The 25660-nt window shown below is 37.4% G+C and overlaps 1 protein-coding gene across 3 annotated transcripts in view; it reads left to right on the top strand.

The window, feature by feature from the left end:
• The window catches only part of CARD9 (caspase recruitment domain family member 9), a 706605-nt gene extending 690762 nt beyond the window's left edge, over positions 1 to 15843 (top strand). For all 3 annotated transcript variants that reach the window (XM_044058722.1, XM_044058720.1, XM_044058723.1), the window contains one exon: positions 12422 to 15843. In XM_044058722.1, coding sequence (XP_043914657.1) covers positions 12422 to 12515 — 94 coding nt within the window. In that variant the 3' untranslated portion in view covers positions 12516 to 15843. The remainder of the gene's footprint in view (positions 1 to 12421) is intronic.
• The last annotated feature ends 9817 nt before the right edge of the window (positions 15844 to 25660 follow it).

Genomic DNA, 25660 nt, shown 5'->3' with positions numbered 1-25660 from the left:
AATTAATCCAACTTTTGAAGGTTTCCAGTCTGAAATTGGCCATTTGCAACAGAGGTTAGTATCACGAGGTTATTAGACAAATTAAATTTTAGGTAATTGGGCTAATTTGAGTACTCTCAGACAAGGGACAGCAGCCCCTTATTATGGGCCTAAAGTGACTGAGTTAGTGGAATTGACATCTTCCATGAATAAACAATCTGATTTGGTTAGGATTCCTTTTATTTTTTACCAGAGATCAAAGAATAGTTTGTGATATATTTAAGCAGCATTGGTCAATCTTACAAGTAGATCCTGAGTTAGGTGATATTGTTGGTCCTAGTCCTTCTTTTATTTTTAGGAATAAGTTGAAGAGAATTCTTTGTAGTGATAGGAAATTGAGTAGGAAGTCCACTAGAACAGGGATTTCTTTGGCATGTGGTGGCTGTAATTTTTGTGAGTTCATTAATATGTCTGAGACATTTGATCATCCTGACCTAAATAGAAGTTTTTCTTTTAATGTAAATGCGGATTGTAAGTTTTCTAATGTTGTGTATCTTGCTCAGTGTATTTTATGCAAATCATTTTATGTAGGGAAGACTAATCGGTCCCTACGTGAAAGAATTAGGGAGCATATTTATAGTATAAGGAAGGGTATTGAATGTAATGCCCTTTCTAAACATGTTATTTTACACAGAGAGTTACATCAGTTTACATTTAGAGCCATTGACATTATTACTCCCAGTATGTATATGAATGGATGATATACGTAATCATACTGAGTTTAAAGAAACTAACTGGATGATCATATTAAGAGCTGATAGAGGTGCTGGACTTAATAAACGGGCTTCCATCAAGCCTTTTTTAAAGAAACGTAGAATACCTAAATAAATGTTGGGCTGGGATTGTAATGCTGCATTGTAATGTTGTATTCTCTTGGTAATATTTCTTTTGTTGACAGAATGATTTGTTTTTTACCATCATGTTTGTTCGGGAAGCCTCAAGATGTACTATGCTTTTAAGGGCATTACTGAATGTAATTAAGTGAGCTTTGCTATTGGGTGTTTTTGAATTTTTATTGAGTATATATAGCTCTGATTTTATGTTGGATTTTATAGGTCTGAAGAAGCATTTTTATGCGAAAGCGCTTACCTCCTGTGTGACACAATAAACGTTTTAAGGAAAGAGTTTGTATGCTGCCTTGGTCGCTCTATCAGCTGTTTGTTGGAAATGTAAATTTGTATTTTGACAAACAGAAAGAAAAATGATTGTTTTCATATACAAATGGGGAGATATATAATTTAAATAAAATTATGGAACCTAAACATTTTAGCAACCTCCTAACATACTCTTCCTAAGTAATATACCTCTCCAATTTAATCTCACATGTTAAATTGGAATTCAATTGGATTGAGTTGAGAGGCTAGGCTTATAAAGGCACTATTGGTCATTAACCTAGTATATACCTATGAACTTATAAACTTATAAAGCATCAATTAGGTTAGAGGAAACAGCGCCTCTGTATTAATGATCTACATACATTCTATTCCCTGCTTTTTAACATATCATATAGAAGAAATCTATATAATTGTCTGTGAGTACATCTAACTATACTCATTAAGTCTAATATAAAAAGCTTTTTGTCCATTAGTGTAGAGAGCTTTAACATCTACACTGGCCCAGCAGAAATCCAAATTCCACTCCAGCCCCCCCATCAGGTCGGAGAAATCCTTAATATTTTTAATATAAGACATGATTCTAGGTAAATATATCTTTAACTGATAATCTAGAAAAATGCCAACATTCTGTAAATAGGATCCCCTCCCAGAAACTATCGGCCTACCTGGTGGGTTTTTCACACACCTGTGGATTTTGGGGATAATAAAAAAAATAGCATCCCTGGGATTGCTAATATATAATTTGTTTACATCCACAGGTGAGAAAAAAAAAACAACCTCTCACCTCTCTCAAGAATATCTAACAAGGCAGCATTGAAATCAGCAACAGGATTTTTTGCAAATTTGACATATATAGATCTATCCTTTAACAGGTCCTCTGCCATGTTACAATAAATGTTTCTAGACAGAACGACCCAATTGCCACCCTTGTCAGCCTGTGTAAAAACATATTTGTCATTTATTTTGCATAGATTTTGTAAGGTTGACCATTCATTCGTATTTAGGTTGTACATTCTACACCTCTTTTTCAGTTTCTCATAATCCAACTCAACCTGTCTACAAACAACATTTTCAAATTGACAAACTGATGAGCATAATTTTGGTGACATAAAATTGCTAGTATATGGAACCTGTGGCACTAAAAGTTTGCCATATCCTGTACGAATGCCAGTCACTATGTTTTCAGTGATATCCAAATTCTCCTCAGATGACACTCTATGAATGTCAACCAACTCATTTTCATAAATAGACATATTCAATAGGGAATCTTCTGAAATATCACTTGAATCAAAAGCATCAATTTCCCCGCTTACAAAAGATGACTGAGAGACAGATTTCTGAAAATACACTTTTAAATGTAATTTCCTACAAAAAACGGCCAACCTCCAAATATAAGGTCAGCCAAACTAGGAAAATGTGTAGGAACAAATTTTGTGCCTTTTAGCATCAAAGATTCAATGTCTTTGTCCACCTTTAGATCAGACAAATTAATTATTTTTAAACTAGTCCCACTGTTCTGGGTAAATCGTTGCTGCACATACCTACATGAAGGCAATGGAACACAGTCTGTAACATTAACATCTTCTCGAACATGACCATAGTTAAATTCCTCAGTTTTATTCCCCCTATTGACACCCCTGTTGTTGGCGTTACCATTCTGCCATCTCCGACCCCATGCTTAGGATTGTTGAACCGTTGATGATTGTTCTTGCAGGTCTACCTCCATTTGATTCAGTTCCTCAAAGGATATGCTCTTCTTGCAGCTGGAAGGTGTTTCGGCAGAGGAAACCGAAGTGTTATGCTCATATCGTGAGAACTACTCGTGTTTTGACATCTACTGGATCTACCTCTCCTCAGTTTCCATTGCCAGGAGAAAATTAAATTGTTTTTATAATCTTTGACATCACATCCGAGCTTTCCCCTCTTCCTATTAACAATAGTCTCCTCTGTCTTGGAAATGCGGGACTTGATTTTCATCAATTTACTATTAAAAGTCTCACTCGGAACATATTTCATTAAATGTTCCTACAAATGTAAGATCTCTTCCTGGATTTACTCCCACTGTCTCGTATTCCTTTTTATCAAATTTTCAACCAGCCTGCAGTGCAAGCTAGGAATACATTCTTCCACTCCTCCAATAAATCAAAAGCAGGTAAATGATCGGCCCTTAGGTCCCTGGGATTAGATCCAGGCTTATATACTTATCTAAAAGTCTGATATCATAAAATAAAGTTACCTCTTTAGTAAGGAGCCATTCTAATTGAATGAAATCACCTTTATTCAAGTCTGGTTCTCCCAGGGACCAAGGATCACCACTAGTCAATCTCAGATCTCTTTCTTTCCAAAGATCCACGACAGAGGTAGAAATAGAACTTGAATCTGTCCATACTCCACCCATAATGAAGTCAGCTAATTCAGCTCAACCACAAAAACGGATACAAACACCAGTCCTAAATAGAGAAACAAAAATCATAAGGCTGAATCAGTTGAAACAATATACCAAAGACCAAGCAGGTATGTAAAATCCAAGCTGTTTATTCGTGCTGCATTCCTGGTACCTCAACTTGGTGCCTTCAAGGGAATAACTGTTTTACCAGCACAAACATCTTATATAATATGCACATTTAACCATAAATTAGTTAATTAATCAATTAATTAATTAACCCATTGAACAGTGAAAATGTTTAACCCTTTCCCATCATCCGGACAGTGCTACTTAATAAATGCATACACATGATACTGTTAATTTGTTTGTGTCTTTTGGCTTTTCCCAGTTAGGGGTCACCACAGTGGAACTTCGGTCCGCTAATGATTGGCAGTAGAGTTTTACGTGCTGGCTTGCCGGGCCTAACACACAACCTTCAATGAAGGAATGCCCATTCACGCATGTCGCCACACAGAAGACGCTCTAACTGAGAATCGAACGGGCAACTTCTAACTCTGAGGCGACAACGCTACCGCAGCACCACCACCGCAGTTATACACATGATACTGTTAATACAATAGACAAATATGTCTAGATACCATTTGATAAATACATTTCATAAATATAAATTCAACTGACATGAATATTAATCTCCTGATTTAAACCTTTTGGAAAAAGAGTACCAAAACTGGTTATAAACTTTATTTCCAATTGCAAACGTTTTTCTCCCAAAGTCACTTTGTCACTCCAAAAGAAACTCATATCAGAGCCACCATGAATAGCATGAAAATGGTTAGCCACTGGGCGTTGCAATCTTCTGTTTCTAATGTCACCTAGATGTTCCATCACACGGCTTTTAACCATTCTCTTAGTCTGTCCTATATACCATCTTGTGGGGGTACAACCACACCCAATGATATATACTACCCCACAAGAACGGCAATTGAACTGACTTTTGGCTCTGTATTTTTTCAAATTGATGTTAGTCCCATCCAGATTTTTTATTTTTCCACACACCCTACATCTTCCAAATGGAAAGCTACCAACATGTCCTTCCCCCCCTGTCAGGTCCCTGAGTTTAATAATTTTAATAATTTTGTTTAATAATTCCTTGAGGTTTAAAAACCTGCTATATGAAAATGTTTTTTTCCTCAGAAACAAACCACTTAATGATGGGTCATCACATATTAGTGGCCAAAATCTATCTATCACATCCCTCAACATATCCGAGAGAGGGGAATATTTGGAAACAAAGAATAACCTATTCCCCCTGTTTGAATGTACAGTATCATGTATCTCTCCACCAACTGCATTCTGTATGCCATGGGAGATTCTCCCACATCCCCCAGCTCCGGATTCAGCTTTATCCAGACTTATAGCAGGATATCCCCTATTTAAAAGCTTATGTCTAACTTTCAAGAATTTTTGACCTAAAGTGGACTTATTAAAAAGTATTGATACTGATATGTTTATATTCCCCGTATGGTAATGAAGCCACCAAATGTGGAGGATGCATACTATTGGCTGCCAAACAATTGTTGACAGCCGTTTCCTTGCTATAAGGCCTAAAATTATATTTTTGGATAATGGTCTGATATTTGGATATGAAACATTCCAAATCCAAGAATTGTATTTTCTCTTAGTTAACTTTATGGGTAAACTGTAAACCAAAACTGTTCTCATTAAGATTCTTCATAAACTTATATAAATTGACCGTGTCACCCTTACAAATGAAAATCAAATAATCGATGAACCTCTTATAAATAACCACATGTTTAGAACAGAATTCAGTATTGTAAATAAAGAGAGTCTCAAAATGGTTCATAAAAATAATGGCATATGCAGGGGCAAATGCAGTGCCTTCTTTTTGTAAAAAATGATGATTTTCAAATTTAAAGCAATTTTGTGTTAAAGAAAGAAAACTCAAGAAGCTGTAATATATAGGTGGTATGTGGTCCCTCCCATATTATTTTCTGACATCACATGTGGAAAGACATCAAATCAATTTACGTTCAGCTGCACATAATTTTGCTGTGGATATGGTAGTAGAAATAGGCAATTCCTGTGCAGCACATCTACAGATAGTACAAGTATTTTAATAAAATCTAGACTGGTTAGATTAAGATCAGAATGACCGTTAAACTAGTTTAACACTCGGTTTGTTATCAAAAACTGTCCAAAACTCGAAAAAATCATCTAAAGGTGAACAGTGCACTGTATCAAATGAGGCAAGCAAAAAGTGTTTTGGTACCTTGCCAACACTAGACAAATCAGAGGAAGTGTAGGGAAATTAAAGTCACAGTCCCTACCCATCTTACTTTTCTTGACTTCAAAACCATACTAAACTCAAAGTGAAAAACAAGAACATTTTCCATTCATTATGTTACATTATGAGAAACAGCAAGTACTTGAAAGTTTGCTTTAGTAGTTCAATGCTACCGCTTTTGTTAGTCGTTAATACGTTAACAGAAGATAGCAAATTTACAATGAAAATCTACTCTTTCAGCATGATGTTTAAAATTACTTGGTCATTAATGATTTCCCTTGTAATTTCACCACTACAACAAAGCTGTCAGGCTCATTACTTACTATATTGAAATTGGGACACTTAAAGTTAACAGTATGCAACAACATACATTTTCTGAGCAATAAGCAGGAAACTCTAATGTTAGCTTTACTGATTGACTTTTACAAGGGACAGGGCAAAAATATGTAACAAAACCTGGGACATTCAGCAAAACTCAGGACCATTTGAGAGGTATGAACCATCATTGCCCAGAACAGTCTTCTCTTAAGGAATTTCTTTGCAAATAAATTCTAGAAGTTTGGTGACAGATCATCTTACTTAAGCCATATATAATATTTATGTTAACATACTATGTACAAACCACCAATCTTTTTGTAATACTGTAGTTACTCTCTAACCGCATACAGCATGCCTCCTACACCACATTTGCTAGACAACAGATGGGGATTAAAAAGGCGCATTGCAATTCACTTCTAATAATTCATACAGAATGCTCTTGCTGGAGCCCATATGAATAACTGATGAGTCTGTTTAGAGCACTGCAACACAGAAACATAACTTGCTACAATGACATCACCCTTGGTCAGTAGTTCAGCATACAGACAGTGCAAATGACTGACAACATGCACTAATCTTTCTGCAAAACATCCCCTATTCTTGCTGCACAATGCAGAAACACTGCATTATTCTCACGTGTCAGTGTACAATGATGAACCTGATGCAAAGTCAATGCAGTTAATTTTCTGGAAAGTGTGTCTGGTGGGTAGATAGTGCTAAGCAGAAGTCACTTGCACTCCGTTACAAATTCTGACTGCTAATCATGACATCTGCTTTTCTGTAACTGTCCCTTGAGATTCACTAAAAAGTGCTTTTTAAATTTTCCCACTACCCTATTTGGCATCAGGCATGATTCTGCTACCTGAAACTACTCATACATATTTAAACAGATATTGGGCACCCAGGTTGATAGCAACCTGACTTTTGACCGCCATGTTGTTTCTGTAGTATGGAAAGCCTTCTACATGGCCCACCTCATAAGTAAGGATATCTCATCCAGGGACAAGGAGGTCATAACATCTCTGTATTCTTCCCTTGTAAGGCCCATTATCGAGTACAACACCCCTTTCGACATGTACCTCGCAAAGCATATGCAGCAGCTGGAAAAACCACTGGGGTTCCTCACCAGGAGAATCCAGGGCCTCAAACATCTACCATACACAGATAGGCTAAAAGCCCTATCTCTCTGCTCAGTTTCATATAGACTCCTCAGAGGTGATCTCTTTCTGGCATACAAGGCGATCATGGACCCCACCTTGATGGGACTGCTGCATATCCACAAGTCAAGCTCCACTCGAGTAACTCACATGCACGGCCTCAACTTGGTCTGTGACATCAACAAGACTTGTTGGTGGTACAGATTTGTGTCCCAGAGACTCCCCATATGTGGAATAGACTCCGTCTTCACATCAAGCAGAGTACCTCTTTACTCCTTTTTAAGTGCAACTGGGATAACTGGATGGGAAACAGAAAATATACCCCTGGGATTCCACCCATGTCCCTGCTGGACAGGGGCACCGGTAATGACTTCTCTAAGCATGGACTAAACTCTTGGGTAGGCTTGTAAGGGCCTGAGGGCAAATAGCCTAGTAACTTCCTATGATCCTATGAACATTCTACCAAATCACTGTATGGAACTGAATTAACATCCTCTGGTTCTTTTTAGGTTGATGTCTGCACAAGTGTAGCATTGTCTGAACCTAATGAAGACATGACATTACTTTTGAATGTATTTGTCTGATTATCTTGCATATTTGAAGGAACTATATTTCTTATTTCCTGCTGCATTTGCTCAAATGTTTCATGACTTCACAAATAGATGATGTATCCTAAACACTGCATTGGCTAAGTTGTCTCAGCAGCAATGGCCCTCCAGTGACCTCCATTAAAAAAGTTATGGGAATTTCCTCAGTGCTCTAGCTAAGACTTCCTCTGGGTCAACATGAAGTTCACCTTGGGTCTACTCAGAAAACAGGTCACAGGGCTAGAGACTAACCCAATCAAACAAAATATTTTTTCTATATTTTTTGTACATTGACTGCTGACTATCAAACCTCTCCCAATTAGATTTGTCTATTTGCCCCCTTCCCCCATACTAATGAATTTACTCCAGTACTGTATCAGGGTGAGAGCTGTGCGGAGAGGCCATCATGCAGGCAGATATGAGTGATGCGTGTGCTCTTGTTGGCATCATTGAAATGATATCACTTGTATTGCCTAACCCCAACACCTGCAGGTAAGAACAAAGCCTTGAATGCATGCTCTTGTGCACTGACTAATGAAGGCTACCCTTGTACTGCGTGTTAGTAAGCCAAAATCATGCTCCCAGAATACATACATATTCTATGTCACCTTTCCTTGAGAGACTGTGGCTAAACACATCTTGCTTTGCCTTGCCATATCTTCAAGGATGCACATACACATGCACCCTACCTTCTCTGTCAAGTGCTTGAGCTGCTTATCATACTAGGGTCACCTGGCCTATAGTCAAGGCATTAACCCTCTATGTCCCCGAGATAGTGTAGCAAAACAGAAATAAAGAAATAAAAGCTACAGAGACAGCACAATTAGTCTAATCAGCCATCATTCCTGTTTGTTGAAACAGATAGGCATGTCATTGGTCCCTTTCATTGCAGGCACTATTACATTATTAAATATCCAGGAATTGAGGAGAATGGCCAGGAGAACAGCTTACATGCACCACTGCAGGTCACATTGAGCAGCTAGAGCATTGCAACTTATCTAGTGTTGGTTTGCTTATTCATGCACACAAGTCTACACAAAACAAAACTGAAAATATTTTAGGGGGAAACTATAAACTCGTTCAGAACCATCTCTAATTATTCATTCTGAAGATAGTTCTACAGATTCTTGTTCAGGCCCCAAAAGCCATGCCTGTGAATGTCAGTAATTAATCTCAACAGAACTACAACAACAATAATAATAATTGTAATAGTATCTGCAACACATCTTCATTCCTTGCAAACCAAGAGCAAGCCATATCAGAAAAAAATAGTTTTGCGGGTCCATCATATTGTAAACTTACAAAGCAAATGCTCAACCAGCTGCAATAAACAAATATCATTAAAAAACAGACTGGACAGTGACATTACCAGTAAACTAGCTGTCAGACAGCAAAATCTTTGCTTTGTGTCATATGAACCACCACAGAAATTACAGGTTCTTAATACATACGCACTTATATGGATTCGAGTTCATCAAGTTACTAAGGAAAGATAGATGTAAGTGGCAGTTACACAGACCCGAACAATTTGCCTATTTGTCATATTTTTTTTACCATTTAAATGCATTTACTTGAGTCTGACTAATGATGTGCCCCTATAATCAACACAAGCTCAGCTAGGTTTATTAAGACAAAGAAAACAACAAAGAATTTTCTATTTAACTCGTGACTGTTTAGAACGCAAATATGCTTGGAATTCTTTTATATCTCGTATGACAGTAGATATAAATCAGTTTACAGAAGTATGTGTGTTTGTGTGAGGCATGTATGAATGCAGTGAGAAAAAAAGGGTAATTATGGTTTCCATTTCAATCTTATGAAACCTCTTGCCAAAAATAAGATATAACAGGAAGCAACAACAATTAGTGACATTGCCTAAACAGGGGTAAAGAAACACATTCAGTTAGTAACATTTAACATACTTTTAGGAACTACACTGCTCGTACACATATAATAAGTGCAATTAACATTTTTCTCAAACCTATAGCTTTTTGCAATCTTTACATTTTACAATGCAAATGTAGAACTGTCAGGAGTGACTTCAAAAACAAGTGAAGAAAAATGATAACATAAAAGCAAGAAACTTCTCAAGCTACTGCTTCACACCACAAAGATGGCTACCGTCAGCGCAAGGAGCGAAATAACATAATTAAACAGAGTAGTAATGCAGACTGACTTTTTCTGACGTCATCAGGAAATACAACACGAGTTAAATAAAAAAAAAAAAGAAAAGAAAAGAAAGAGAGACAGAAAGTAGCAAGAATTATCCCTCAAATGCCACCAATATTGCATAAAGTTTGTTGGTAAGAATTTAGCGTGCAAAACGCATCAGTCTCAACTGTACCATTTCTTAATTTGGCGCCGAGATGGTATGCTGCAATAAAACAAATTAAAAATAAAATAAATTACCTTAGCAGAGCAGATAGATTCAAAATTGTATTTTTCTTTAGAACTAGATTTTCTGTCTCAGGTTAACAATATGAAGCTTACTAGTCCTCTGTCAGGTTAAGCTCTTACCAACGCACCTAAATTACAACAGAGATGCAGCTGGAGGAAGATCGTTATAAAAAGAAATCATTTGACTGCAAACTCCAGTCGCATCTCCATTGTGTGTTAGACGCATTTTGTGACAGGATGACATCACCAGATTGTGCAGAAAAAAGAAAAGCTGCACCCACCTGATTAAAAAAAAAAAAACAAGTTTTAAAAGGGGTCGGCGTGTGCCCCTGCACCCATGCCTAAATGCACCACTGGTCATGGCTGGTAGGCCATGCATTAAGAATTATTTTGACAGAAAACAATGCCATAAGAGAGAGAGTAGGGGACGCCCCTGTGGTAGTGTACAGAAAGGACACCAGTGTTAAAAATATCTTAGCGAGAAGGAAAGGTGTCAATACGGCTGGAGCATTAGGGAGAATGTCCAACTGCAAGTATATTATGGAAGGTGACAGTGTTTTCTTAACGGATATGGATGGGTGAAATTTCAGTATAAGTACAACTGTAGCAGTAAGAATGTCATATATACTGGTATTTATCAGAAGTGTGCCTGTTTTTATATAGGCAAGACCAAAAATGCCTTTCGTACACATATTTACCAGCATTTATATGACATTAGGAAAATGAACCTAAAAAAATTCACTGGCCAAGCACATCAGTGCCCACTCAGGTCACAATTTTAAATTCACAGTTCTTGAACAGCTGACTATGGATGAGAGAGGAGGTCCTATGGATTACTGACTTGAATACAAAGAACTGTTATGGCAATTAAGGGTCAACGCCAATATTTTTCCAGGGCTGAATGAAATGGTTTCAATCACCAGCTTTTTGAGGTTAAAAGCTGATTTTTTATCTAATTGTTGATTTTTTCATCTAATTGTTGATTTTTTATTCAATTGTTCACTTTATGATTTTTTGTCAAAATACTAAGTTTAAAGTACATGTTGAATCATGTTTTATAGTTAGTTTGTTTTTATCTTGCATGCACAATTGTGGAGCAAACAGGGAGTCTGTACCTTTAAATGCCTATGGTGTTTTTACAAATTGGTTTGGAATGTGTTTGTAATGAGTATTTAAGGAGTGGGGTGGAGGCACTCTGTTTTTTCTGAAGAAGTCAACTGTAATCTGTGATGAAAGCGCTTAAGAATAAATGTTATCCTTGTTTCTTGTAACACCAGCCTGCTTTGCGATTTCTCATGCATTAAGGAACAAGGTGATATCTGGTAGCACAGAAAAGTTGATAAATTGGGATGTAAAGGGCTTGATATATTGAGGCGTGTTTATGAAAAGTTATAAAAAAATGAAATATTTCCATATTTACATTAATACATCAAAAATGGAGTGCAGTACTGTTATCTTTGAAGTCTATACATGTGATTGGTTTTAGGAAAACAATGGGCCAGATTCCAAAAAAGGTTGCTCTAGTATAAGTCTGCCCTGATTCTGAAAGACTTCTTCTCAGTGTAAATTACTTACTTCAGTGTAAGGCCTATCTATAAACAGGCTTGCTATGGGGATCAGATTCCACAAAACCTGCTGTCTGTATGCTCTCTGCATAATTGGTAATTTACACTGACAGCAAATCTTTTGGAATTGGGCCCAATGCATCTAAAATGCAATGATTAACAAGAGCACTTCCATTGATATGGTGAAGCAGTTAGGTGAAGATTAGTACCAATTTCACATTGGAATGAATATCTTAAAAGTTGTTTCACCTACAGGTAACAAAAAATGCTGCAGTCTTATATACATCATTAAGGCAGACAACTTTGCCCAGAGACTTGTATGACAGTGGTTAATTGGCACAAAGGTATTTATGATATAGTTGGCAGTTTGTGAGGAAAGTATTTATAAGCCTTCTAAAATCAGAAGAAGGATTCCAAGGTTCTATTTTTTAATGCAAAGCTGTTTGATGCTACAAATCTCAACATAGTTACAATGGTAAGAGAATAGATTTGTTAAAACAGTGAGAAGCTCAACCATATAATTAAAATGGTTTAATGGTTTTCACCAAATAGGAGACGAAACATAATGTTAAGAAGTACGTCAAACCAAGGAGTGGACTGGGAGAATGTAACAGGAAGTGACAACACAGATACTGATGTTTCATGAGAAGACAAAACCTGGCATAATGGACTGAAATCGATTTTAATGTTAAACACCAGTGTTTCATGAGAAGGCAAGAAATGGCTGTACAGACTGGGAGCAGTTTTAATGTTAAGCACAGATGTTTTGTGAGAAGGCATGAACTGACATCACAGACAAGAGCAATTTTACTGAAAAGTAATATCATATAAAACATTATTCTCTGAAACTGCATTTTACAGACACTCTTGTTTAAACCTGTTTCATGTAAATACCGTAGTCTATGTTTTTTCTTTTGTGCTCCATTTCCCATTAGAAATGCATATGTCACACTGCTTAGTTATTGGTAAGTTAAATATAGTAAATGTTTTATTTGTAATTTAAAAGGATGTATAATGCAAAGAATTCTAGTCTCATGACTGCATCATTTTACCTTTTTATTTTTTTGTGATAGGCTTTTAAGGAAGATCACATACATTACCCAGTAACAGAAACCTAACTCACCAGCTAAGCTGTTCACAAGGATCAGCATAATTTTCTACTTTTTTACTGAATAATTTTAGTTAATACTAAACTGGTATAACCAACATGGCTGACACTATGCAGTTCCCTTATGCTTCAAGAATGCAGCGCTATACTTCTTCCCGCTGTAGAGTATGAAGGGAGAGAATGCTCTGTAGTATTCTTATGGGAAATGGAATCCCATAGTACCTTTGTGATAGTCAGCAAGGTTTAATAATAAACAAAAACTGCTCATGAAAGGAAAGTAGAAAATCATGTTTTCTTTCCTCAGATACTTATTTAAAGCATGAGTTTCTAAGATCCAAGACTGCAGATTTATGAGATGCATTTCTTTTTGAAGTAACTGTTATAAAATTTTAATACTGAATTAAAATGAGACATGGTGTGCTGCAAGGTAGGCAGTACCACATTAATTTAAGCAGTTGGTACCATCTGATTTTAATAGTTTGGCTGCATTATTGCAGTGCATTTTTTCACTACAATGTGAGAACAGAATCCTGTTTTTTTTTCACTCCACAGATACACTTCTAAGAAGAACAGACTCAGAGATGTAACTCAAAGAATAAGGCTAATTTCAGTAATTTATGCACAAGGTCTATTTTTTCCCTTCCAGTGTCTTAAGCAGCCCCTGTTTCATACCTTGTAGTTCTTCATGTGGATGCAGTATTAAGTAACTGATGCAAAGAATAACAGTAACATTTCATCTTTCCTTTCAGTTTTGCTCAGGTAGAGTAAAACAATATTTCATTGTAAAGGGTAACTTCAGTGATGTTGAGGTTGTAACCCTGACTACAGTGCAGGCAACCAGTGTCAAGTAGTGGATCTGCTATTCAGGTAGCCAGCCAGGAAAGGTAGGGATAAGCAAATGATGCCCAGTTCTGGGAGGTCAGGGAAAATGAGTAAGGTATTCCACAGAAGGAGCACCCTGTAATGGAGACCAGAAGGGGAGATCTAGGTATACAATTGCTGGCTATGTCTGAGGACATGGAGACAAAAATGAAGTGGGCATTTGCATGCATTTCACAATTTATAAGAACATTATAGAGAACATATTAATAAAAAAGTACTGGTTGTTCTTTCCCACTACAGTAATAAGAGTGGGTACTGAAATGCTACTCTCAATGGAAAAGATGGACACCTCCACAGGGTGATTTGGGATACTATAATGGGTAGGATGGGAAAATAAAAGTGCCCTTTGGGTACTGGTTTCTAGCTGGTCAGCAAGACAATGACAAAATAAATGTCATTTTGAATAATAACACCACCAAATTTGGAAAGTAATGTAACAGGAACCTGAAAGATCAAGTCATTTTTATAAGGGAAAGGAAATGTTTTTGTTGATTTCCTTTAGCAGGTAATTTTATTTATTATTAAACCCTGATTACCAACCAGGTTGACACTATGAAGATATACTTACTGTTAGAATATGATGGTGCACTTACTTTCCCCATTATAATATATTGAAGAAGAAAATCTCAAAGATTCCAAAAGTAATTACACTTGGGTTAGCATGAGGTCCTAAGCAGTATCTCTTTGCCAGAGTCCAAAAAAAAAAAAAAAAAAAACCTGTCAGGTAGCCCAACCTGTGTAGGCCAACAAGGTACCTCAAAGCCCTATACACAACTTCAAAAAAGGAATTAAGTAAGCTGTGAAGTCTTACTTGGCTTTTAATTCCAGTGCAGAAGCTTTAAGTGTCAAGATTGCCCATTAAAGTCAAGGGAATTATGCAGCATATATATAGCTATACCTGTTCCTCCGAACTGGTATTACAAGCAGTAACTGATACGCCGACCAAATGCTTGCCGTACATTTCTGGTATACAGCTAATACCTGCAATACCAATTTTGGCATACAGTTTGAGCTGTGCTGACACAGGTATGATGTTAGTTTAGGCCGTGCTGACACAGGTATGATGTTAGGTTAGGTCGTGCCGACACAGGTATGATGTTAGGTCATGCCGTGGGAGGACAGTGCGCATGAGTGGTAGTGTGTTTTGTAAGTCACTCCATTCATACCTTGAAGGTGACTGAAAACACATGTCCAAAGTTGGGCTGCACTCATACAGGACAGTCCCACAGCTTGGTAAGCTATGTTTATCCACAAATAACCCCAGCAGCTCCCAATGCTGTATTATGAGCCTTGTGGTTCTAGAGTTGAATGTTATAAGGTGTTTACTTATTTGGTGTGACAATAGCAGAGGATTTCATGCTAAACTAGGAATAGAATAAAGAAGGCCTTTTTCAGAATCTGGGCCTAGAGTTGCAGTTCCATCAGCCTCCTTGTTAATCCAGCCCTGCCCCCAGTGAGCATTTAAAGTCACTTTGTTGTGTACACCTCACTGGCTGTGATAAAAAAATAATGTCTCTCAATCTATAAAGGGAAAAATCAGAGACAAAGCCAAAAAAATATGAGGAACACAAGGCTCAAAATCAGGAACAGATTTGAAATATTGTTATTATATACTTATAAAGTTGCTATATTAACAGTTTCATGTTTCAGTGGAATACATTTTTGAAGGATAAGAATTCTAAAAATAAAATGTCTTTTATTATTTAGCCATTGCAGCAATCCTCAAAGATGTGCCAAAATTGTTTTTAGGATGAACAGAGCAAAAATACGAGGCACATGACTCTCAACTTTTTTGCTCAAGAACTTTGGACAAAGCCAAAAATAATGGCAACACAAAGGTCCAAAATCAGGACAATTTATCAATATTACTCTAATTCACTTATAAAGTTCAAACAATAACAGGTTTTGAATCAATATTTCTTTTCTGAATGATAAGAAGTATGCAGCTCTAATGTCTGGCATTACTGACTTACTGTAATGTCTGCCATTACTGACTTACTGTAATGTCTGGCATTACTGACTTACTGTAATCTTCAGTGATTTACCAGAAAATTAAATATGTTTTGAGGGTTAAAGCAAAAATATGAGACAAAATCAGGGATGTTCTACATAATTAATTACAGAATATGATGTGGTACTATGCACTATCAAGAACAGTTGAGAGTTACAGTAGCAAAGAATATCTTGCCTTTCACAGGACTATTATACCTGCTAAATCCTTGTGCAGTGAAAGGCTACTGCTGGGCATTTAACATTTACACAATACACTTTCATGTACTGCCTACAAATGAAGAGTCTCAGGGAAAGGGAAAAAAAGAGAATTTAAAATGCCTTTGCGGTATTTCCTTATAATAGGGAGACAAACTGTTTTCAAGCATGAAGTACTATGCATATTTGAATACATTTTATCACCTAATGGGTAGCACAGTGGTGCAGAGGTTAGTATTGTCACCTCACAGTAAGCAGTTCGCTGGTTCAATTCTAGGCCGGGGTGCCTTCTGTGCAGAGTCTGCATGTCCTCCCTGTATTCACCTGGGTTTCCTCTGGGTGCTCTGGTTTCCTCCCACATTCCAAATATGTGTTTAGAGTGTTTCTCCCAAGGCTTCTGCTGAAAAATGGGCTCTGTCCCAGTTGAACTTTCCCAGTAAACAAATGTTAAGTAAATAAAGGACTGATGTCTGAATGTTTAAATTTCAAAGAATTTTAGATTGGATTGTATGATTCTGTGAACCCTGGATGGCAGCTTGTTTTGTCCCATTATAATCCACCATTGTCTGAGGATAGAATACACGTATGAGTTGAAAAAGATAATGTAACCAAGCATTTGAAATGGGGAGGTGAGAAAGTGGCTGCAATTATTGGGAGACTAAAGTGAGCTATGAAAAGTATAGACGCAAATGAAAGACTTTGTTGCAAGTGAGAGATAGCAGGTGGCAAAACTGCTACAGTGAAACTAGAAAACAAAGACTATAGATGTGGAGAACATTTAATTCTAATACTATGTCACTTACAGTATTTATGTATTCATACCCAGAGCTCTATGAAATAATTACTTTACATGTGTTACCCATAGCTTACCTATGGGTGTTTGCTGCACTGGTGGTTAAGTGACTTAAGTCTGAGAATTTAATGTCATGGTGAGTTTTGCTTCAATGTATTGTATTTTGTAAGTCTTCTGTTTTTTAAGTATTTTGTAAGTGTGCTGTTCCTGGCTTTTTCCCCTCTTCTTTACTTTGGTGTGACTGTGGAGTTGGTATATATCATTTTGGGGTGTGTCGGGCTTGACACCCTACCAAAAAATAAATAAAAAGATATTGTGTGAGTGTGTGTGTTTGTATTTCTTTTAAGTTTTTCAGCTCACCACTTTTGATATTTAATTTTCAGTAAATAGTAAAAAAAAAATATATCATTGATAGCTCATAGGTAAACATTTACCCATGTGGATACTAAAAATACTCTTCACTAACTGCTATCATTTAGACATGCTGACTGGAAGAATGCTTCCCATTTAATCCAAATAAGAAGCCTTTATCATCGCATTATTTTGTAAAATAAGGGGAATATTCCAAAATATCTACACTTGGAGAGATGGCTTTGTACATGTTTAGCATTTCTGCAGTTGCAGTTACTCCTTTTTACTTTTTATTTTTTATTTTTTTATTTTTTTTTTTTGCAAAAAGGTCAGCTTAAGTCAGGAAAGCAACAAAGAATGAATGCTGAGACTGCAGAAGCAGGAAGGAGTGGTAAATATTGAGAGCTGTCGACATTTATAACACTTCTCAATTTGAAGAGATGAGCCATATTGTGGATGGCTAAGGAATTTAGTTATCTGAAAAGGAGGAGGCCTGAGACAAAGATAAATGTCTTAGCAAATGCTTACATTTATTAATATGAGATCAACACTGCAAGGAAATATGAGGAGTTTAATGGGTGAAAGAAGTGAAACGGGAGTCATGCAAGGGGGTTGGGAACTGATGTGAATAATGGGGTCTACTTCATAACAATGAAATTTCATAACATTGAGACCATAACATTGAAAATTCAAAACACTGAAAACTCAAAACATTGAAAACTCAGAACATTGAAAGTGTGCTTCATAACATTGAAAACTACATTGCACAAGTAAATAATATCACCTCCACCTACAACAACAGCTAACTAACAAACAAATTTTCTACTATGTTTCTCACACTGAGGTTAGGAAATTAACTTTTATCCACTGTAGTGCGATCTTGGAGTTGGTATATTTAATTTATGGGGGGGGGGGTGCAGGGGGGACTTGCCCCCCTGCAGAAATGTAGTAGAAAATATCTTTGTTAGTTAGGTGTTGTTAAAGGTGGAGAGGATGTTATTTACATATCCATTATAGTTTTCAATGTTATGAAGCACACTTTCAATGTTCTGAGTTTTCAATGTTTTGCGTTTTCAGTGTTTTGGGATTTAGATGTTATGGTTTCAATGTTATGAAATTCAACGTTATGAGATTTCAATATTATGAAGTAGACCCAAATAATTTAGAGTTCCTTTCATCTTTAACTGTATAAGAGAGTAGTGGAGGACTAAAGATTCAGGACAAATAAAACAGAAAATGAAAGGGCTACACGTGTTGAAAAAAACATACCTAATGACCCTCTGTCAGGTACTTTGAGTGCTCTTTATAGACAGTGTGCACTATAGAGCAGGGCTTGTATTCCATAGGATAGAATAGCATACAAAAACCCTTTGTGATTCATGAAAGTCATTGATCAATGGGGAAAGACCCTGCATATGTGATCCTCCTGCTCTGTTGTGCAATGACAGTTCTTCAACATCAACCACTTTCCTATGAGTTCACTTCCTCATTCAGTACAATTGACAAATGGTACACAAGCATTATATGAGCTGGTCCTAAGACAGTGAGTACTCCAGTGGTGTAAAACAGATGGTGTGCCATTACTGTATGTGGAACTCTCCTTTCCTTTCCCTCCTAGTATGTTGCTCATCAGACAATGCTGAGCAACATACTACTGTTGCATTGCCAAAAAAAAAAAAAAAAAAAAAAACTCCTTTGCATGATAGGAAAATCCCTTCCAGCAAGAGCCTCCTATGGTGTAGGCAAACATGCTATCCTACACAACCTTGTTCTGCTCTCACACTGTGATACTGGTGAACTCCCACCAATGGGATCATACATGGTTCCCGGATCATCTCATTACCATTATATGGTAAACAGCCCCAGTCTGCCAGCATGCCTTTATGAATCAGAGTCATGAATGAAACAGCACAGTGCAGTCATGTAAGGCATCATGTTAAGATACAGTATGCCTTAATGTGTTTCCAGTGGCTGCCTCTTGTTCAAGGGCTACTGAATGAAGCAATGTGTTCAATAATGAGACAGATGAGCAAGCAAAAATGCCTTAAAATGATCTTCTGGAGTGACTACACATACCCTTTAGAATTAGATGTGCTACAGCACATGTATTTCTGACATTGGTAGATACAGACTGTTCATACTTTAAAGAAGACCTTTACAAGGCCTTTTATGTTGCCAATATATTAGCCATTTGGATATATATAACAAAGTTTAAATATTTTAAGTAATTAATCATGATGTTGACTTATATTTTGTAGCATTTAAAAGGTTGTCTAATGTTCTACCTAGAACTTTAATGATGGTGTTTTTTTGTATGATTTGTCTATTTATTTTGTCACCATTTATGACACTCCTCTTCTGGGCCAGTAATCAAGGAACCTCAGTCCTTACACTGACACTGGTGAAAGACATTCACTTGGAACAGAAATAGTTATACACAGTATTTTCAGATGCAGCTCTCTGCAACAAGCACAATTTTCCTTAAGAGCACACAGGGAGCACATTCAGTCTGGGGGCTGGGTTTCTCTCTCTCACTCCATACCCCCCAATAAGATGCCCCACTGACACAGCTGTAGAGTTGAGTTCTCAGCCGAGTGTTCCAAGCCAAGTCCTCCACCACCGTCTCTGTGAAACCAGTGCTCTGTGTCCCTGCTCCAAGTAACTGACACACATACTCTTTGAGATTTGATTTTCAAACACACACACACACACACACACACACACACACACACACACACACACACACACACACACACACACAACTGGGAAAGGTTGGCACAGATTTACCAACTATGCCCAGACCATAAGGTAGTTCCACCACCACCAGAGCACTCCAAAGCCAGCTACTCTAAGGCTGTACAAAGGGTATCCAATTATACTGAGCAAAATTAATACTAATGTAAATGGTAGTGTTTGACCAATGTAGCAAGGCTTTCAGGAGCAGCCACAGTGTCACCAAATACATATAAGTACTCTCAAAGGTTAAAATATTCTGTAAAAGACAAGCCAAAATGAAACATTTAAATACATTTAATAATAAATAATAAAAGAACATGAAAATACTAAATAACTATTTGCAATAAACACTATTGTTTCAGTCACAGGAAATATTAAAAATAACACAGATGGATGGATTCACACAGATACATAAAAACAGTACTTAACTAATTGTACTATGTTTTCCTGATTTATCTAAAGAATTGCTATTCTCTGGTTACTTACTAAAGCAAGGCAAAATGAAGTAGGTTAGTGGTCTTCCTTCTTTGTCAGGTTTCAAAAACAGACTGCCCTGATACTTCTGTCTCATCTAGTATTAAAACATCATTTCAGTGGTGAATTACAGAATGACATCACATATATCTGGTCATCTGACTCTGGTTCCCACACTACCCCTTTTACTAGAAACTGAAGCAGAATTTAGCACACATGTGTTACCATACACACAGATAGCACTATGCTAAGATGTATCATAGCATCTGCAAGCTATAAAACCATTTCAAAATGTCCACCCTTCCAGGGTAGCAAGTAGTTCACCCTAAGGACAATACAGTATGATTCTTATCTTGGTTTTTACAGATATTTCATCTCTGGCTGCAATCAGAACTGTAAGATACAATCTTTATGGCCTAAACAAGGTAATTTAATTTCAGACTATTTTTCAAAGTTAGCTGGACTGAGATTAACCTCTTCTCTTCTGGTATCCTCTGTTACAACATATTCATTTAGTGGCACACCAGTGCAATAGTTAGCATTTCTTCCTCACAGCTCTTGATTTCTGGTTAGTTTTCTAGATCGGATACCATCCAGGTAGAGTTTGCATGCCCACCTTGTGTCTGCATGTGTGTTTTTTCCCTTTCTCCCACATCACAAAGGCATGCTGTTGGGTGAATTAGCATAGACTGCGGACAACTAAATTAGTGATCCTCTAAACTGCACACACACACACACACACACACACACACACACACACACACACACACACACACACACACACACACACACGCACACATACACACATACACACATGCACACATGTACTTGGACACATCATGCTACCTAAGATTGGCTCTCTGTCTTACTGTCTTAAACTAGTTGCTTCCTGGGATAAGCCCTGGTTCCTGGAAATGAAATAGGATACAAAAAATATCAGAGAGTGAAAGAAAGAAAGAAAGAAAGAAAGAAAGAAAGAAAGAAAGAAAGAAAGAAAGAAAGAAAGAAAGAAAAGTATTTTTCAGGTCTCGTTAAACACCATCTATTTGCAATAATTATTTTGGAAGTCTTGGCAGACATTTTATTCTCTTGGTAGTACTAACTGAAGAGGATGGATGTTGGACATATGAAGGCAAAATAACAGAGGTATTGAATATACATGCTAGCATTTTAGTAAGAAACAACATACAAAGAAAGTAAGTAGCACTGGGAAAAAATTTCATAGGGAGTGATGTAAAATAAAATTAAGCAAGTGATAGAGGTTAAAATGCTGAAGAATAAAAATACAAGAAGGGAATGCATTGCGGTAGCAATAACAGAGTGCAATCAAATCTTAAGAAAATACTAGAATTCAAGTGATCATTGCCCACAAGTAGCTAAACATGTTAAGGCTTTACCTTTCCTGACTGCATGTGATGATTACTGTGGGTTATATTAACCCCTCTGGCAAATTATTAGCTTGTGGTGGGTGTTTGTTGTACTTCAGAGTAAAGTACATGTGATGTTAAATAGGAACAATATGTATGAGCTGCTGTTTTGTAACTTTGAGAAAGTCAGTTAACTAGACAGTGCTTTGGGGAAATTGAGGTAGGCTCCTCAGTGGCCTTCTGGAATATGCCTAGTAACTAGGTATGAACATATGAACTTATAAACCTATTACCAGTGGTCCTCTGCCATCCCTGCTGAAATACTCAAAGTCTGCAGTGGAACTTTACCTTTATGCCAGTTCTGATAGCACAGGCTACTGGACTTTTTAGACTGCTTCCAATGTGCCTTCTCAACTTTTAGAGCCTGCAGTACCAGTATCAGCATACAGGTGAAGCACAACCTATTCTGTGAAGATGATTCACTTGAACAAACCACTCTGTTATGAAACTTTTAACATTGGTGTTCTGTGTCAATGTAAAATCTCTGTATTCAGTGGTGTCGTACAGGCAACTTATGTTTTAAATTGGGAGTACGGTTGCCACCCCTCCGTTTTATTCCCAGAGTGTCTGCAAATGAAAGCAGTACTCCAGTTCCCTGATTCTAGAATTCAAACTCTGTTTTTCCACACTGCTTCAGCAGTGCGTCATGTACACTAATGAAAGACGACATCACCTTCTTATTGATTGGCTACTTGATTAGGGTTGCCACCTTTCATTGCAGCTAAAACCAGACTAAGGCCATGCCCCTCACATCACCCATAACCCCGCCCATTCCCACCCCTCTCCCATCCATGTTCCTCCTAATTTGTGACATCAATATGACATCAGCTGACAGGGAATTCACTCTTTTTCCGTTCCTTCCTGATACCTGCTTTCAGCCAATTTACTATGCTTTTCTGTAAAAAAGCATAGTAAATCAGCTGATTTAACAAACTCTTATAGCCTGTTTCCTTTTTTGAAACAGAATACCAGAGTTAGTACAGGGTTTTCCGGACTACCGGAGAATCGATTTGATTTCTGGATAGTCCGGAAAAGAAACAGATAAGTGGCAACTCTATGCTTGATGTGTTAGGAAACAGCCAATCAACAAGCTCTTTGCCCAACACACAGCAAGCAGCCAATCAACAAAATAGACTGCCAAGAACCCCACAAAAATTAAGGAATAAAAAGTGGGTCTGTCGGCTACTTGGTATTTTTTTTTTTTTTTTTAACTGTAAAGTATTGAGATTTTTGTCTGTGGGCTGCACTGTCTGCTGTGGATTTTCCCCTTTTAGGATTTACGGACTTCTTGTGTAACTCGAATGCTTGGGAGTCTACTTCAGTTTGTGGAGGATGGTGGTGGATGCACATACTTCGCTGGACAGAAGACAGACCCATGCTAATTGAATTTCAGCCTGGGCTGTGCTGCTGATGTAATCTTGTCATTCTTGGGACTTGCTTGCTTGTGCTGCCTGCCTGCTGCTGCTTCCCTTCTCACAATTGTACCAGGAAGCCACAGGAAAAGGGCTGTTTTTTTTTTACAAAAAAAACCCCACTTTGCACAAAATAGTCAGCCACTGGAAGTGGAAGGTAAGTGAAACTGTACAGACTGTGCAATTTTGCCTCATATTCTATTCTATTACTTCATGGCACTGGCAGGGCAAACCTCTCAACTGTCCAGATTTTTGCAGAATGTCCTGATTATTGCTTGATAGTTTTGGTCTGTTTCTTAAACAATATGTTTTTCTAGCAAATCAGAAGATTGAATTATGTGTAACTTATCCTTCAGAAAATTTATCATGATGCAAAGTTTTTTTCTAGCAACTTTTAAATGTAAGACCAATATTTAACATTTTATCCCTATATTTATTGTGCTAACAGGCCAGGTATGCTAGCAGGCAATTGGAGGGCTGGTGAGTTTTAAACATTATATCCTTTAAGAAATGTATTTTATTTAAGCAATTTAGGATTTGGGGTTTGTCTGAATATTCCTTGTGCTAAGAGGTTTGTCCATAGTTTTGCCTCATAAAACAGTATGTTCCTCATAGAATTTGGAGTGACAAATCACTGACATGCATTTGAGTTTATAAGAGCAACATTTTAAATGTGTCCATTATTTTAAGCTCTGCTCCAGTTTCTTGTGCTAAGACATTAAGGTAAATGATATTTGTATGTTAAACTTCATATCTCTGAGAAAATGCATGATGGAACAAAAACTGTTATTCTAGCTACTTTCTAAGATTATAAGTAGTTATCTGGTTTCTGCGGTGGTACGGCAGTAGCATTGTTACCTCACAGCAAGAGGTTCTCCCTTTCGATTCTCGGCTTGGCTTGGGAGTGCCTTCTGTGTGGAGTCTGCATGTCCCCCCCGCGGTTGGGTAGCATTCGAAAGACATGCGTGCGTAAATGGGCGTTCCTTCGTTGAAGGTTGGGCGTCAAGCTGGCACCTTGGCATTTCATAAAAATCTACTGCCAATCATTAGCGGACTGGAGTTCCGCTGTGGCGACCCCTTACCAGGAAAAAGCTGAAAGACAAACAACAACATTTTGCCCACCTTCTGATGAGTGCTGTCCAGATTTCTTGTGCAAAGAGGTTGAGAGGTATCATGATGCTGTCTAGAACAGAATGTAGAGTTTTGCTTCATATTTTTTGTTCCTTTTGTCATATATTGTGTGGATTTCTAGCAAATCATAGAGGGTCAAAGTCACTAAATACTGACATTTGTGTGTTAGACTTCATATCTTTAACGAAATGCACAATGGAGCAAAAACTGTTATTCTAGCTACTTTCTAAGATTATAACTAGTAATTTTGTCCCCCTTCTGATTAGTACTGTCCAGATTTCTTGTGCAAAGAGGTTGAGAGGTATTTGAGAGGTATCGTGATGCTGAAAGTAGAGATTTTGCCTCATATATTTTCTGTTTCTCATACTGAGTGGATTTCTAGCAAATCATGTAGGGTGAAAGTGACTAAATAATGACGATATTTGTCTGTTAAGACTTCATATCTTTAAGAAAATGCATGATAAATCAAACTATTCTACTAACTTTCTAAAATCGGAAGAACAATATTAAATATCTGTTTCTGACTTTTAAACTTTCTAATGCATTCTTTTTGACTTTGCAGTAATTTATTCAAATTGGACCATCATCTAAGTACTTACGACTTGCCTAGTTTGTCTTAGTTTGCTTCTACATAAGTTAGGAGAGTTGCAGAGGGTATTATGTTTGCTGAGCTACCTGTAGTTTATCTTTATCATCTTATCAGCCCACAGTAGGCCTCTGAATGTCTGACCTTTGCTGTTGCACTGTGTGTCCAGACTTTATTCTCATCTGGATACCTTTGCATTGGATTCATTTGTGTTACAGTTGAGGGTCTCAACTTGGCACAGTAGTTACTGTTGGTGCTTCAGTATCTGATCCACAGATTTTAATCTCAGTCGAATGCCTACTGTGCTGGATCTGCATGTCCTTCTGTCTGTGCCAGGTTCATGTGTATAACAGATGCAGAATGTCACTCTGGCACAGGAGTTACTGTTACTGCCTTACATTGCTTGTCCTGCACTATTAATTGGTCAGTTGGAGTCTGTATCTTCTTGTACTCACACACTGTGTTTTTCCTTATGGCTACCTGTATATCGAGGTGTACTACAAGTCTAGAGAGTTTCAGGTTACAGGATGTGAACAAGTATCTCTGGCTAGTGACTATGACACAGACCCTTGAGGCACTGCTGTTGCTGGTCACTTAATCGTATTGTCTGGATTGCTATTAATAGCTGGTTTGGTTTACTGTAGTGGTGCTGAGCAAGGAGCCTGCAAGAATCATGTTTGGGA

Source organism: Protopterus annectens, chromosome 16.part0, assembly GCF_019279795.1.
Source record: "Protopterus annectens isolate FY-2018-M chromosome 16.part0, PAN1.0, whole genome shotgun sequence".
In the NCBI taxonomy this organism is placed as follows: domain Eukaryota; kingdom Metazoa; phylum Chordata; order Ceratodontiformes; family Protopteridae; genus Protopterus; species Protopterus annectens.
The sequence above is the reverse complement of the archived record's forward strand: the minus strand, read 5'-3'. Positions and strand labels throughout refer to the sequence as shown.